The 18,042-nt window shown below is 35.4% G+C and overlaps 1 protein-coding gene across 2 annotated transcripts; it reads left to right on the top strand.

The window, feature by feature from the left end:
* Positions 1–419: 419 nt before the first annotated feature.
* LOC120333143 (multicopper oxidase mco-like) lies at positions 420–17,577 on the top strand. Of its 2 annotated transcripts, none has more exons than XM_039400499.2 (14): positions 420–576; positions 6,656–6,855; positions 7,287–7,388; positions 7,580–7,711; positions 7,808–8,013; positions 8,928–9,047; positions 10,291–10,492; positions 12,375–12,631; positions 12,851–12,947; positions 13,469–13,610; positions 15,718–15,881; positions 16,016–16,118; positions 16,452–16,509; positions 16,915–17,577. In XM_039400499.2, the coding sequence occupies exons 1-14, from the start codon at positions 471–473 to the stop codon at positions 17,024–17,026; spliced, it is 2,001 nt and encodes a 666-aa protein (XP_039256433.2). In that variant the 5' UTR covers positions 420–470; the 3' UTR covers positions 17,027–17,577. The 2 variants fall into 2 exon arrangements, with proteins under 2 accessions (XP_039256433.2, XP_039256432.2); XM_039400498.2 differs by lacking the exon at positions 420–576 and adding an exon at positions 4,072–4,747.
* Positions 17,578–18,042: the final 465 nt, after the last annotated feature.

Here is an 18,042-nt window from a genome sequence, read left to right as displayed (position 1 = left end):
GTATTTAATACTTACGAAATCTTAGTAAGTATCTTTTAGTAGGTGTGCAGAGCGCGTCATAATGATAGGATATATATTTCAAACATAAAAAAATGTTGTTAATAAAACAGATAATCTGACTGCGTCATACAAATAAATTTAAATCCGTCAACATCTAAAAATATTAACCATGTGAAATTATTTACTCTAAGTCTAAATGACATAACAATATCTTCAAAAATTTTACAAAACAAAATTTGAATTCTAATCTCCTCTTTTGTTCCCCTTTTTTTGTTCCTCTTTTGTTGTTTGTTGTATTGAGAGGCGTGTCAGGCTAGGAATTCCGAAGTGCATGGTTAACCAAGTTGAAATAACATGTTTTGCACAATTCCTAAAAATTCTTTTGCGGGTAATCATTATTAACTGATTCAATATAGAAATAACATACCAGCGACTACTGAAGTACATTATACGGAAGGATTCTGTGAATAATGATCGAAGCAATTGCGATGAGGAAATTAATTATTTTTATAACTATAAGTGGGTTGTTGCAACCTGCAGTTAATGGCGAATGTCCGCACTGTTCAGCTCTGAAAGGTAATACCAATACAATTATATAATTAGTATTTCATATTAAAATCTGTATAGCTGGCAACAAACTTTCTGGAATGCAATTGTGTGAATATCCTATGCAAAAATGAATTTGAGCAAAAGTACGTATTTTCTGAAACATATTCTCGTAAAACTGTATTTGTGCGAATGCGAATCAAAGCAACAAACTTTATTATTGCAAAAATACGTTCGTTCAAAACTATATTCTTGCCAATCTTCATTTGCGTAGATGCTCTGCTGTGAAAAAAAACGCTCTTAGCCTTTCATTGACGTATTGTGACGCAGTAAAAGAGGAACAGTTTTAGCCACGAAGCAAAGTGCGAGTTAACTAAATGGCATCGATTTAAAAATGGTATTCAAGATAAGAAATGACGGCCGGAAACTCCCTTATAATGATATTGTATCGGCTTAGTATGTATGTTTAGTCATTCATTCCATCGTTGGCCCTGTAATGTTTTGAAAGTATGATTTTACTGCATTGACTGATTCAAAATAGAAATAACATACCAGCGACTACTGAAGTACATTATACGAAAGGATTCTGTGAATAATGATCGAAGCAATTGCGATGAAGAAATTAATTATTTTTATAACTATAATTGGGTTGTTGCAACCTGAAGCTAATGGCGAATGTCCGCACTGTTCAACTCTGAAATGTAATGCTAATACAATCATATAATTACCATTTCATGATAAATCTGTAGACTGACAACAAACTTTCTAGAATGCAATTGTGTGAATATCTTATGTAAAAATGAATTTGAGCAAAAGTACGTATTTTCTGAAGCATATTCTCGTAAAACTGTGTTTGTGCGAATGCGAATCAAAGCAACAAACTTTATTATTGCAAAAATACGTTCGTTCAAAACTATATTCTTGCCAATCTTCATTTTTGTGGCAATTGATATTTCCGCAGAATTGGTTCTCCGACATTTTATTAGTTAGAAATCATTGGTCCTATTGGAAAAACATATTTACACTGAAATTGAAGGATATATCATACGTCAAACATGTTGCGGCGTCATTTTCCACAGTTCAACTATAGTCAGAACCAGTGGCGGCGCGTCAATAGGGCCAACCGGGGCAATACCTCATAATGAATAAGGTTGATGCACTACTTCGCACTCCGTTTTCGCAGCTGCCGCTGGAACAAAAATTAGAGGTACAACGTCTTGGGCCTTATCAACCAAAAAATTGTTCACTGGAACAATCCCATGACGGAGGAAAGCGTCGGCGTACATTCTGCGCAGAAACGTGGTATAAAAAACACGAATGGTTGTGTTACAGCGAGGACAAAAATGCACTTTTTTGTTTTTATTGCCTCCTTTTTGCTACCGCCCGTGACTCACGTTGGTGTAAATTTGGTTTTAGAGACCTTAAACATCTTTCCGAGCGTGCCAGGGATCATCAATCTTCTATGGAGCATCTGGACAATGCAATAAAATATGAAGGACGCGCGGTTTCTATTCGTCGGCACAACCAAAACGTCGAGAAAAACCGCCATGTTCTCGGTCGATTGATAGATGTTTTGAAGTTCATTGGTTGTCACGAGCTGTCCCTCCGTGGGCACGATGAACGGGCTGGCTCTTCTAATAGAGGGGTATTTTTGGATATGGTGGAATACACCGCGTCCCTAGATACAGTATTGAGAGATCATCTTGATGCCGCAACTGTTTCGAAAGGGACATCTAAGAATATCCAAAATGATTTGCTCGACTCAATGTATAAAATTTATTTACAACATTTGGCTCTGGAAATTGAGAATTGCCAGTTCCTTTCAATTCAGTCTGACGAGACAACTGACATCACGTGCGTTTCCCAACTGGCTGTGATTTTTCGGTTTGTGAAAGATGGTAAACCTACCGAGAGATTTCACAGCTTTGTACCAATCGTTGATCGCACGGCTTGCGGGATATCGGCTGTACTGAAAGAAGTGTTTCAGCCTTACGACGCGAAGTCAAAATTAATAGCTCAAACTTATGACGGCGCGGCAGTCATGAGTGGGTCGAAACATGGTGTTCAAGTTTATATAAAAGAAGATTTTCCTCATGCGCATTTTTTACATTGTTATGCACACCAATTTAACCTCATTATTAAAAATATGTGTCTTGATACCCCTCTCGTCCGTATATTTTTTGCAAATGTTTCGGGGTTTTCTTCATTTTTTTTCCGTTTCGCCGAAGCGCTCTGACCTCCTTCGCCAGATATGTAGCCGCCGTCTCCCAGCTTGTGCACCAACACGTTGGAACTTCCAATCACGCGTGGTGCAGGGAGTGTCCGAAATTAGGTCTGAGCTCATTGAGTGTTTCAATGGCATTCGGAGCTCTCCGGTTTGGGACGAACGCTCTGTGAGGGAGGCGGCAGGTCTAAAGCGTCTGCTAGAAGATGGTGAGTTTTCATTTTTTCTCGCTTTTTTCTCCACAATATTCTATCACGTGGATGTATTATACGGCGCATTGCAGTCAAGGCTAATGGATGGAGCGTATGTGCAGTCGTGTATTTCAGACTTCTGCGATGCTGTATCTCGTATCCGGGAAACAATAAAATACGACGACACATGGAGTGCTTCTTTACGCCGCGGGCAAACAACGCAGCGTTTAATTTTTTCTGCAAGGGAATGCTGTGACATTCTGGTGAATCAAATAGGCGTTCGTCTGCGCACTGAACACCTTGCCGCGTTCTCTTTGATGAACCTCAAAAATTTTTCAAAATTTGCACGTCAATTTCCCATCCATTTGTTGGCTACTGTCTCCAAATTTTACCCCATGATAAACGTGGGTAAATTGGAAAATGAATTGCGATGTATATACACCAATGAAACTTTTTTGAACATCGCATCAACTTGCGCGCTCTATGGGTTCCTCATAGATAACACTCTAGTAACTACCTTTGCGGCGTCTGCAAAATTCCTGGACATCATTTTGACGACGCCTATTTCTTCCGCCGACGCAGAGCGAACATTCAGCACGTTGAAGCGTATTAAAACGTATCTCAGAAACACAATGAAGCAAGATAGATTAAATTCCTTGGCTGTTTTATCCATTCACAGAGACGTTATTTCTGGGATGCATGACTTTAATCAGCGCGTTGTTGAGCATTTTGCTTCCAAGAAACCGCGGCGTGTTGCATATATGTTCAAGCAGTAGAAGTCTAGCAGCATATATATCTATGAGTGAGCGACGCATGTCCTTATCTTTGCATTAACTTTCCTTTCTTCATAGTAACGTTTTGAACCCTATTTTAGTTTTGTCTGCTTTCCCGAAGTTTCTGTTAATATGTCATTTTATTTATCTTGGTAAATATTGCCTTTCCTTTTGAAAGAGGTTTCAAAATAAACTATGTCTATATTTATTAATCCCTTGACTTGGACCGGTTTTAAAGACACTTTCTTATCGTTAAAAATTGTCGCTTTTGCCGATTGGTTGTTACCGATGGAATGGTTTTTATACTCATAAAATGATGGGAGAACTTACAGCGCTTATCCTGTCCTCGTAGATGGGGGTGACTTGGTCCCGCAGTAGCTTGCCCCGGTTTTCAAAATGACCACTCGCCGCCACTGGTCAGAACTAATCAATCAGCAATGCACCAACAATTATCAAATCAGTATAAAAAGTAACGTTGCTACTTTGGTATACGATATCAGCGACTGTGTGATATCAGTAATTTTAGTTTAGGGTTATGAGAATGTATCAAACAATTGAGATCACGTTAAGCAAGTGAGATCATATACCAAAGCGGCGCCAAAAAACGATAAATAGAAAGATATTGAATTTATTGTTTTTCAATGTCAGGACGCGGAAACTTATAGACCGCCGGACAGAAACCTTTGTGAAATTATTTACTCGCAATGACATAATAATATCAAATAAGAATTCTAAGAACAAATAGGAATTCCAATCTTCTCTTTTGTTCCTCTTTCGTTGTTTGTATTGAGAGGCGTGTCGAGCTAGGAATTCCGATGTGCATAGTTAATCAAGTTTAACGAACATGTTTTGCTGTTAATAAAACAGCGACTACTGAAGTACATTATACGGAAGGATTCTGTGAATAATGATCGAAGCAATTGCGATGAAGAAATTAATTATTTTTATAACTATAATTGGGTTGTTGCAACCTGAAGCTAATGGCGAATGTCCGCACTGTTCAACTCTGAAAGGTAATACCAATACAAATATATAATTAGTATTTCATGTTAAAATCTGTATAGCTGGCAACAAACTTTCTAAAATTCAATTGTGTGAATATCTTATGCAAAAATTAAATGAGCAAAAATAGGTATTTTCTGAAGCATATTCTCGTAAAACTGTATTTGTGCAAATGCGAATCGAAGCAACAAACTTTATTATTGCAAACATACGTTCGTTCAAAACTATATTCTTGCCAATCTTCATCTGCGTAGATGCTTGTTGTCGCAATTGATATTTCCGCAGAATTGGTTATCCGATATTTTAGTAATTAGAAATCATTGGTCTTATTAGAAAAACATATTTACACTAAAATTGAGGGATATATCATACGTCAAACATGTTGCGGCGTCATTTTCAACAGTTCAACTATAGTCAGAACTAATCAATTAGCCGAGCCCAACAAGTATCAAATCAGTATAAAAACTAACGTTGCTTCTTCGGTATACGATATCAGCGGCTGTGTGATCTCAGTAATTTTAGTTTAGGGTTATGAAAATGTATCAAACAATTGAGATCACGTTAAGCAAGTGAGATCACATACCAAAGAGGCGCCAAAAAACGATAAATAGAAAGATATTGAATTTAAAGTTTTTCAATGTCAGGAAGCGAAAACTTCATAGACCGCCGGACAGGAACCTTTGTAAAATTATTTACTCGCAATGACATAACAATATCTTTGAAAATTTTGCAAAACAAATAGAAATTCATTGCCCATCTCATATTTTGTTGCTGGGGCGTATTGAGAGGCACAGAGGCGTGTCGAGATAGGAATGGTTAACCAAGTTTAACAACATGTTCCGCATGTAAATATGAACTGATTCAATATGATAATACCATATCAGCGACTGAGTACAATATACGAAAAGATTCTGTGAATAATGATCGAAGCAATTGCGATAGGTAAATTAATTATTTTATTAAATATAATTGGGTTGTTGTAACCTGAAGCTAACGGTGACGAAAGTTCGCATTGTTGAACTCTGAAAGGTGATGCTAATACAATCATATAATTACTATTTCATGTTAAATCTGTAGGCTGGCAAAAAACTTTCTAGAATGCATATGTGTGAATACCGTATGCCAGAATGAATTTGAGTAAAATTCCGTATTTTATGAAGCATATTCTCGAAAAACTGCATAAATTAAACTGCGTGAATTAATTATTTTATTAACTATAAATGGGTTGTTGCAACTTGAAGCTAATGGCGAATGTCCGCACTGTTCAACACTGAAAGGTAATACCAATACAATTATATAATTAGTATTTCATGTTAAAATCTGTATAGCTGGCAACAAACTTTCTAGAATGCAATTGTGTGAATAACTTATGCAAAAATGAATTTGAGCAAAAGTGCGTATTTTCTGAAGCATATTCTCGTGAAACTGTATTTGCGCGAATTCGAATCAAAGCAACAAACTTTATTATTGCAAAAATACGTTCGTTCAAAACTATATTCTTGCCAATCTTCATTTGCGTAGATGCTTGTTGTCGCAATTGATATTTCCGCAGAATTAGTTCTCCGACATTCTAGTAGTTAGAAATCATTGGTCTTATGAGAAAAACATATTTACACTGGAATTGAGGGGTATATCATACGTCAAACATGTTATAACGTCAAATTTTAACAGTTTAACTAGTAACAGTTTATCAAATCAATATAAAAAAAAACACGTTGCTAATTTTGTATGCTATCTCAGCGACTGTGTGATCTCAGTGTTTTAGTTAGTTTGGAGTTGTAGGCTGCTTTTAGTCAGTGGTTTTTGTTTAGGTATATGAACAATTGAGGTCACGTAACGCAAATGAGATCATATACCAAAGTGGCACTAAAAAAACAGTAAATAGAAAGATATTAAAATATGGTATACTTTAATATCAGGACGCGGAAACTTTAAAGACTGCAGGACATATGATACTTCAGTTATCAGACGAAGTGGCAATACACTTTTCGTAAATTTAATTGTTGATATTGCTGAAATAACGATTGAATGGTTAAGTATCAAACGTAGAGTCTACAACGGAAACTTATGTGGACCAACAATACAAGTAAAACCTGGAGACACTGTTAAACTTTCATTGGTAAGACGTAGTAAAACTTTATTCAATTTGGGAAGCAGGGTGTGTCCCATATTACTCTACAATAAAACGAGATGTAAGATAGGATACACTGGCAACGACTTTCTTTTATGACTCGCAATTTTAAATGAAAATACCAAATGGAGAGTGATCTATTAATTTCTTTTAAAGACATAATTAGAAATACCAAGGGCAAAATGAATTGCCAAGATGTGTAGAAACAAACATAACAGCTACTAAATTGTTATAATGACATGAATTAGGAAATATAATTCCTTTTATCTCATCATTTTCCATAAGTCGAGTGATATTATTAGAAAGATCAGAAGACTAATAAAAGATTGCTTAGTTCCTAAAAACGACTGCTGACAAATCAATTTGTTAGTTTGCTTGTTTGCAATATTACAATGAACTTTAATCACTTATTACCGCAGCACAATCGTCTCGGTGCCGACCAAGCTGAAGGAATTCACAATCAATTAAGACTACCCAATACAACTAATATTCATTTGCATGGTCTTCACATCTCTCCTGATGTAAGATAGATATTTACTTTTATTACGAATAATTGGTTAGGATAATGGAGTTTGCACAACATGAAAATTTAAAATAAAAATCTGAATGGTAGTTTGAGTCTAAATTTGGATCTAAAATAATCATACGGATCTAAAAACACCACCTGATGAAATACATTTAAACAAAATAAGTTATCTTGTATTTCTAATAGACACCTGGAGACAACGTGTTTACCCGAGTAGACCCCGGATTTACTGTAGGATATACTTATGCAATTAACCAAAACCAACCACCCGGAACATATTGGTACCACGCCCACTGGCATGGATCGACTTGGTTTCAGGTTTGTTGTGGTAACTTTACTTTATTGGATTTATATGAGTAGATTGACGAACAACAATACCATTTTTATATCCCAAACTCCCGATGTATTTAATAGGTGATGAGCGGTCTTTCTGGATTGCTGATCGTAGATGATGAACCAAATACAATGGCAGTACAACTTAACGACGTTTCCTGTCCAGATCATTGTGAACACGACATTCACGTCCTTCTTCAATCAACTCTGCAGTACTCCGACAATTCGGATGGTGTCAGTTTCATTTGGAACATTCAGAGAAAAATAGGAGATACAGAATATTTTAGGTACAGTATTTAGTTTACAGTTATTTTAGTGATGATTATGTTCACTTGATAAATTATATACTGAATTGCAAGGCGTAATTTAGATTCATTCTTTTTCATCCTACTCGTGCGGTTTCGTTCGGGTTGTTAGTAATATATATAATGCTTCTTAGCTGCAGGTGATTTACATTCTCATACAAAGAGATGGAAACCCCATGTAGGCGTACGTACCCTTTGCTGTTAAAATTCCGCTCTTAGTTTTTTTTTTTGACGTATTGTGACGCAGTAGGAGAGGAATAGTTTTAGCCACGAAGCAAAGTGCGAGTTCCCAATGGCATCGATTTAAAAATGGTGTTTAAGATAGGAAATGACTGACGAAAAATCCCTTATAATGACTTTGTATCGGCTTAGAATGTTTGTTTAGTCATTCATTCCATTCTTGGCCCTGTAATGTTTTGAAAATATGATGGTGAAGTTGTAAACAAGAATAAAACTTGGAATTCATCGTGAATTTCATTGTAACGGCTCACATTGGCTTGTTTAAACATTTCTACGCGTATTTTCTTTTTAAAAAGTAACATTTGTTGCATTGGGAAGCCTTCGTGCAGTAATAATTAGGGTGTGACGTCATCAAAATTGTCACTTGAATTGTTAAATTTGTAAATTCTGTAAATGCAATTGTGATTTTCTCGATGACGATTGTAGCTATAGTTCTGTTGGGAAATACCACAGAAAAACGTTAAAAAAAATTAAATTTATTTAGATTAGTTTAACTAAACCCATGTAAAAAGGCCTCAGGAAAGCGGCCCAAGAAAAAGGCTGCCCAGAGTATATATTATTTTTAATAAGTTACTCCAAAATTCTGTAAAGTAAAACCAACGTGATTTCAGAAAAAAATTCAAATCTTGATTTTTCATAACCAATATTCTACTCAGATTGAACGATTCAGTAGAACAGTGGCTGATGGATGTTAACAATGGATTTGATTACTACACAACTAACGGACTTTATAACCCAGTACTAAAAGTACAAAAGAATCAGATGAAAAGGTTTCGGTGAGACAAAGTTCTCCGATATAAAAACCACATGTTCTCTGTACCTATAAGTGCAAGCTTTTTAAAAGCTTTACTATCAGTAAAATCATCAATATTCTGTCAATAATTGCGCCAGATGCATCGGCCTACTGGTGAATTTAGTAGTATTTTCTTTCGGAGGCTAAGGGGATTACTGTATAGGTATAGCATGGGTGACCAAGATCGCCACGTCTCGAGTAGTAGATCACGTCAGATGTTGAGTGAATTTAATACCACAATTGCCTCGAACCTGATTCATGCGGCGCTTGTTGTCTGATTCAAAACAGGAATAATATAGTATTGTACATGCGCAAAATACGATATACACATGCACTGTTCGAGTCTGGGCGAGTTCGATAGACTGAGCATGATGCAAGGTTCGCTGTCGCCGAGGATTGGGAGTGAACTTGCCGAATATTGTATGTCATGACTGCTACAATAACTTCTGCAGTATTCGAAAGTTATTGTCTCACTTCAAGAGTTGTGTAATACATTTTATTCGTAACGGTAGCAGTGACATCAGAATGCCCAATTTTTCTATTCCAAGCGAACGAATAATCGGAACTGAAGAAAAATTGTAAATTAGATACTGAAGTTAGGCCAGTTATGTGGCATTCATGGTTTGAGAATATTTATTTTTGCTGTTTAGATAATACATGAATACTTGGCAAGTTTTTTTTTTTCAATTCAATTTTCAACACTGACGACTACAAATTAGGCAGGCCTTAGAAGATCTGATATGTATATTATTTGAATAAATCTTAAATAAATGATGAAACATTCACTCCGGGCACAATAAGCCTACATAATCAAATTAACAAATTGAATGGAACATGAAAAATACAAATTTGTTTGGTGTTTTTATCGGGAATACGCCCGCAGAGCGAGCTAATTGGCAGCGATGGAATTTCTGTATGCGTATTACATATTGCGTTATATGCATATTGAAATACTCATTCGTTTTTGTGTATGACATTATTACAGATGAGTCGATCGCGAGGTATTTTAAAGATTATAGTCGATCGCGGTCGAAAGCGGGTTGGGCACCCTGCTTTATAAGATAAAAATCAAAAAATAATATCAAAATTTTGGAGTATCTCTGAATCAAGTGAATTTCGCACGTTTCCTATTCAGTTTTGATGTATTACATTCACTGTATTTCGTGAAAAACCTATAATGAGCGTTAGTATTTTATGTCAAAGCATAACTTGTTTCCCTATTCCAGAATAGTCAATGCAGGTGGTTATGTTGGTCTTGAATTGGAGGTTATAAATATTAACGGATCAGGTGATTGCGTAATCAGAGAAATTGCGTTTGATGGTGTATATCTTGATGCTCCAAGAGTCCAAATAGCCGGTCAGTCCTATATCACTGTCGGAGGTCGAGTGGATTGGATGATATATTGTAATGGCGTAGGATTCTTTCAGGTATAAATCACATGAGTTATTTTATAAAAAATTATTAAAAAAAAAAAATTGTCGATTGTGCTTTATTTTGAATCTTTATAGCAAAGTTCCTTTAAATTTTGCTGAAACATTGTTGATTAATTTTACAACACATACAAAATACTTCCTTGGAAAATGTTGTTCTCTCTCTCTCTCAAATAACCCTCTCGGTGTTGGAGACTGACTTGCATCTGTTGCGCAAATTTGTCACTCGTGAACACTCCTCTATGGAAATCCCCTGATTTCTGCTCCAATTGCACTCTTGAGTTCACCAATTGTTTGAGGTTTCTTTTGGATACACATTTTCCTTCGAATATATGCACAGATAAAAATCTGGGGGTTCAAGTCCAATTAATGAGGTGTTCACTCAACGTCGCTACCTAGTGCTGATCAGTCTTTCCTGAAATCGCTCTGCACTTTACTAAGTGTAGACAACTGTGACAGACCTCCTTCGGTGGTGCTGTGCCACAGTAAACATTGATTTTGGAATTGACATGTCCTGACAGCCGAAAGTGCGCTTCAGCAGAAAACCAATTGAGTGATTAACAATTTTGCGCAGGTCAGTCTCCAAGTCAGTCTCCAACACCAAGGAGGTCATTGAGAACATATTCTAGAGCAGTGGCTCCCAACGTGAGATCAGTATTGTAGAAAAATATTGTATATAAGAGGAAAATAAAAACGGAAAACACCGTATACCCCCTTTTAGGGCTTAGATTTGACCGATTATAGAATCGAACTATATGGTCTACCACTTCATACCCGAGAGCTCTTACCAACATGACACCCCGCCTGTTGAATCACGCTCCCTGTTTGGACACAAAATGGACCTATTGATTGTTTTGGATTATGTAGTTGTTGTTAAAATTATTTTTGTTATCAATTACTGGACCAAATGCTTTGAAATATTCTGTGCTCAAAGATTGTTGTGGTCGCTAATACTTCTTCTGTTCGCTGTTTTAATTTAATTTGCGACGCGAAAGTCGGAAGTTTTTTGATAGGGATGCGGTAGAAAACCGAGGGTCTAGTGTAGTTTAGTACCACAAGAACTTTCAGTGAGTGTGGCATACCAATTTTTGTATATGTCATTTATGACCCCCACCTGGCTACGCCATTCAAAAATGACGTCACATTAACGTCAATACGAGGCAGATAGCGGGCTAAGTTTGTTATCGTTGTCGCCGTAAGCTCTATTACGGGAATTTTGGGAAAATTTTGGGTGAAAAATTTTATTTTGGGCTTCGTGTCCATGTATATGAGTTTTGCTCTCTTGTTTTACCAATATCGTTTAAGTTTTATATATATAATCTTATCTACAAATATCGAAACTTACATTTTGAATACTGTTGCCCTTCGCTACGGCATATCTGTGTGATAGCGGATCTCCGACTCTTATACACATCAAAACTAACGAAGGAATTAGAAAGAAAACAGAAGATGACAAGATATTGGTCTTGTCTAACACACTACCACAAATTTCAAGGTTGGCTGCGCAGAGACAATTCCAAAAATCACAATTAATGAGTTGATAGCCAATGAAAGTATATATAGCTACGCTATAAATTTTGTGCTTTCTTTAAATATAAATTTACGACATATCATTAAGCATTTGCTATATTTATCCAGGAGGTACAAAGCTGGTTCTTATGCTAAATGAAAAAGAATCATTTCTACACGATCTTTCTTGTCTTTGCTATTTATGATCCTTATATGCGACTTTCACGTATGTCATAATGCATTAGTTTACGCTTATGAGATTTGTTCTTCAATTTTCCCAATTCACAATTCATACCATCAACATTTATCCGCAACACATATTCTATTGTTTTGTTTTAAAGAACAATAAAATCATGCTATCATTGTTTAGCTTCGCTCAGTTTCGAGACCTGAAAGTGAGTATTCCATTGGTACGTTTCGTCGATATAATGGCGATTTGATGATAATTGAAGTTATGAATAGCGACTTACCAACTCCAACTTTTCCTGCTGATTTACCGGACCGTCCAGAATTTGTGAAAGATTTATTGAATGTCACCGATATACCAGAAAGTAATAAATTTGTTGTAGAATTTTCCGACGACTTTTTTATGAATCGTGAAAAGTTTGACGTGGAAAAGGACTATAGGTAATTTTTTTTAATTTTTTAGAATTGAATCCAGAATATTATGGCTGTCCATGCATAAGCTTTACCGTGATTAATCAACGTTTTGAAAATTTCTTCAAATTTTCATGAAAAATATCAGTGTGCAAACTCCCATTTCGAATAGTTTCACAGACTGCTTGGTGTGCCTTCTTTAATGATAGCAAACAAAGTCGGAGAGACAGTCTTTTATTTCCTTTTTAGATTCAGAATGAAAGTAGGATCCATACAAGAATGGACTTTTGTCAACACTATACCTGGTGCTCCACATCCTTTGCATATCCATGTTAATCATTTCCAGGTGAAGTTTAGCTCACTGGATACAATTAAATTAAGCACGCCAATAAATCTCAAAAAGAACTTTAAACAAATTGAACTGATTAATATTTAAACGAGAATATCGGTTGGAAACCGAAGACTTATCGATCGATAGTTGGGGGATCCCCCAAAACAGAAACTGCAGTTTCGATTCATCCGCTCTTGTAACTTGCGCACTGCGCATCGCACACTCGGCGGGTTTCAAAATTCTCTCGCTTTACAAAAATCTAGATCACTATATCAATAATTGATTGATAACTCGCTAATTATACGACATAATTCGCCCAAAATCAATAGGCTACTGGTCCGAGATAAGATGAATGCACATGCAAAATCTGGAGCAGATTCAATCTCGCTTTCGTGAGATATCGCGTGCATCTAACAGACACACAGACAGACAGACAGACAGACAAATACCTATCAATATACTTACCGATCTTAAGATCGATAAGTAATAACATAGTTTTAATTTTTTATCGTGAAACAATAAAAATTTATTTTCAGATTATTAGCTACAATGATTACACTGGTCCATTAAGTGGAAAATCTCAATATTATTTTAATGAGTTTCCAACGTTTGTTTTACGTTCACAATCCGGAAATCTTTGTAACGATTCGTATGGAATCCCGAATCTACAATATGAAGGTAAAACTGTAAATAATAACAAATAAAACAAATTGTACTCTTTTTATCATCCAGTCAGATCTAGACATGGATATGGCGTATGGATTAGAAAGATGGAAAACATAGTGAGAAAATCTTTACAAGAAATTAAATATCCGATCAGTCGACCAATACGCAAGTTGCACAAAGAAGATGAATTCCTGCCCACATACGCAGAGGTTGAAAAAGCAATGAGAGACTTGAATGCGGGCAAATCTCCAGGATTAAATGACCTTCTAGCTTAACTTCTGAACCAAAAGCATCTAAATTTTCACAAATTAAATATAGCTATTTGGAAACAAAAATAATGGCCATCCAACTGGAGAGTTGGGAACATCAATCTCGTCATACTTCCGAAAAGGCCGACAAATTCGAATACAGCAACCCAAACAATTGTCTTGATTAGTCACAGTAGTAAACCCATGTTGAAAATTATAGCAAATCGGATGCGGAACATGTTAAGTGCCGAAATAGCACAGTAACAGGCTGGTTTAAGATCAAGGAAAGGAACTAGAAACCAAATACTCAACCTAAAAAGATACTTGAGAAGAAACGAGAGGTTGGAACAGATGTTTGTCTTTGTTTCATCGAAAAAGCTTTTAACACATTGGTACAAGAAGTACTCTGGGGAGCGATGACAGATATGGGATTTCCATACGAATAATTGATCTCACCAGAAACATGTATACCTCCCAGAAAGCAACAACAGTAACAGGATGACAGACTTCTTTATAAATTGGTCAGGGAGTTAGCCAAAGATGTATATTGTCACCCCACCTCCCCTACAGAGCAAGTAATGCGAGAAGCACTCGAACATAAGACAACGGGAATCAAAATTGGCGGAGGAACAATCAACAACCTGAGATACGCTGGCGATGTAATTGTGATTGTGACATGTATGCAGGAACTATAAGATTTAACAAACATGGTTAAAATTGCCAGCGAAGCAGCATGTCTCTCCTCAACGTCAGCAAAGGAAGGTAATAAAAGTAACACAGGTACCAAATGATGAAATCCTAATTGCGGTTAATCAAAATGTTAAAAAAGTAGAAGATTCAGGCTACGTGGGTTTAGTCCTCACAAACAAAGTATATGACATTAAAGGAGTTAGACGACGTATTGCAATGGCACACCCAACAATGATTGCGCTGGCTAATATCTGAAAAGATAGATCCATTTCAAAACGCACAAAAAAAAAGAATTCTACAAGCATTGGTATTTTCAATAGCATCTTACGTAGCAGAATGTTGCGGCTTAAAGACATGGGGAAACTCGCTGCTTTCGAATTTCAGTGGATGTGGCCAGAAGAGACGGCCTAACAAAATATCTGCTATTTGATACAGCCCCTCGCAAAAAAAGAACATGAAAACTCAAAAACAAAAATATCAGACTACGTGAAGGTCATCGCGGACATAAGCATGGTTGATTTGCTCAGAATAACGCAGAACCGGGGTAAATGGCGACGATTCGTGAAGAGTGCCATGGTTGGTCAGTGATGACCATTCTGTCGAAGAGAAAGATTATCAGGGTATCCAGATATCTTCAATGTGATTATTTATAAAGCTTCTATAGGGTGAAACGGAACTTCCTAGTGAGTTCTTAAACTCAGTTCTTCAAAATATTAACACCAAATATATTTTGGGGCAGATTAGAATTTATAGAAAGAATATCCTTATATCTAATGAATCCTTTATAAAGTCGAAATATATCTCTAGGGGTACATGTACCCCAGTTTGAGAACCACGCATACACAAGGTAAAAATAAATTTGTCTTTTAGTATTTAATTTAGCTATTCGTATTATCACTAAATACTTGTAGTAGGAATCTAAGTTATTTTTTTTTATTTTGCATTTACTGACTGTGCACTTTACAAATCATTCCATTCAATATCACTCAATATAAGAACTTATACTTTTTATTGTTTTAGAAGTTATAAGTTCAATACTTGCCCTATGTTGGCATTGTATTATAATGTAATATTTTTTTTCTTCAAGAAGAAAAGTCTAATAAAACGGAAATGCGGATTTTCATACATACTGAAAGCGATGAAAAATAAAAGATCAAAATTAATTTATTTTCATAATAAAGATCCTTACCGAAAGTGGCCAAATCAACCTGATGAAAAATTTTTGGCACACAAAAAACGTTGGTTGAATCTAGAAAGCGGTGGAGATGACAGTGATGCAGTGGGATATTCAAGGAAAGGAGATTGGAGGGATGTTTTAAATCTACCTCCTTTTTCAAACGTCACGGTAATTAAAATTTAAGTGATTTTTTTTGCTTCTTCTATTGTATTGAAAAACCTCACTTCACATAGAAAATATATTTCAAAGTTGAAATATAATGATTCGTTTCCAGCAAATTATTTTTTATCACAATAATTCAGGTTCGTTTCAACGTTCATGAATACACTGGGTCGGTAGTTCTTCATTGTCATGTTTTGAAACACGAGGACTTAGGAATGATGATCACTGTTGAATCTGTCGATGGTAACTATATATTACTCAAATTTTTTTCCGTATCAAAAGCCTCTTAGTTGATCTGAAATCGTTATTGCTATATGTTTTATTATTTCGAATGTGACTATTGAATTTCGAAATTCTGTGTTATTCAAAACTGTATTTTTTCTATTTGTCTAATAGCAGTTTCATACTCTCATTTTGTAAGTCTGCTTGGAGTATTGATTCAATTTGATTTTAAAATACTTTTGATACAAAATTGCTTGGTGTATACTAGATTTATCCAACATTCAATTTTCTCCACTTAAATATTAGCGGCAAAATTTTTTTATGATAATATCATTGTATTCTTAAATTATGCAGACATTAATTCGCAATCTAATATTGGAGTAAGAGAATTAGGATGCAGAGAAATAATAGGGTAAGTGGCATTAATCAATTTCAATATAAAATATAAGGAATTTGGGAAGCAAGGTCATAAATGATTATCGAGTACATTTAGAACCAAAAATTGTTTTGTTTTTTTAGATGAGTATATGACAAATATAATACACTTATATTATGTTCACTAAATTGATCAATCACTTGGTCAATTTTTTTTATTTGGTAATTGTTATTTACCAACGATTTTACATTTGCTGAGTCTGCACAGTAATGATTCACAGGATGTATAAATTGTACCACTGTCCACACTGTTACGTATGATACCTAAGGACGTAAAAATATAAACTAAGCTAAAATGGCACATGATTGTAGTCCTAAATTGCTTCAAATAGCCAATGTTTCTATACTTATGACTTATTATCATATAACGTATATTTTTCAGGAACTCTGGCGCACAATGCGAAGGATACTGCGTGGCGACTTGGGTGCTCGTAGCACTTATTATAGCTGTTATTCTTTTGAGCATCATCGCGTTTAAATGTTGTAGAAATTAGTCTTATAATATAATATTGTAATATTAAGTATGTAGAAAATGTAGAGGTCAGCATTACTCGATAGTGAAAATCAGTTCAATTTCATGTTTTTTGGTTAAAGACATTAGGTTGGAAAAAAACTATAGTTTCCTATAATAATATTAGCTTACAGTATGTTGTTTTTATGTTACCCTTTGGTGTTTAACAGTTTTTGCGTCTGTATGATTTATTCTCCAACATCTTATATTTTACCACACATAAATATATATTGTGACATTATGAAACTTCATGATAAGAGTCTCTAACTGAATGAACTTATTTAGAATTTTCCCAAAGTTTTCAGTAATATTTGTAGTTTTGTTTTAATATGTTGTTTTCTGTTCATGATAGGTTTTCTCATGCATGCGATCTTTGCACTACCGTATAGCGTTATTGGAGTCATTACAAACATGAGGATGTAATAAGTCATAGCAAATCATAGCTAAAATATATTGTTCATTGTATGTTATGTTGTTTTCACTCTCAGTACCATTCATTAAGATTAGCTTATCAATACATTGTATTCTACGGCGTTGTATTGCATTGTATTCTACGGCGATGAAGCTTGACACAAGACACAAGCAAGTTGAAGTAAGCAACAAGCTGAAATATGAAGTTATTCAGCTTAATTAACCGAGTAAATTTGCTAACTGATAACGTGCTAAAATGCTCAAGTAAACATGTGTACATTGCTCTGGAAACATCCCTAACAGATAGCCACATAAGTGAGAGGGTACAATTACAAATTTACACTAGATAAGTAGTGGGCACGTTTAAAACTGAAGATTATATGAACATATGGCGTATAAAAATAAATAAACTCAACGACGTAACCGCAAATAAGGTATATTCCTCATGATAACCATAAGTAGTCTTCCGCGCTATTAACTTAGACTTGGCCTTTGTGAGCTTTGCAAGAACTTTTGGAGCCAAATTTCGCTACGTCAAGTAAATTGTGAAACATCTAAAATAGATAAAATGGCGTACATATTACATCT

This window comes from Styela clava, chromosome 13, assembly GCF_964204865.1.
Source record: "Styela clava chromosome 13, kaStyClav1.hap1.2, whole genome shotgun sequence".
NCBI lineage: Eukaryota > Metazoa > Chordata > Ascidiacea > Stolidobranchia > Styelidae > Styela > Styela clava.
Note: the sequence above shows the minus strand (reverse complement) of the source record. Positions and strands in the feature narration are given on the sequence as shown.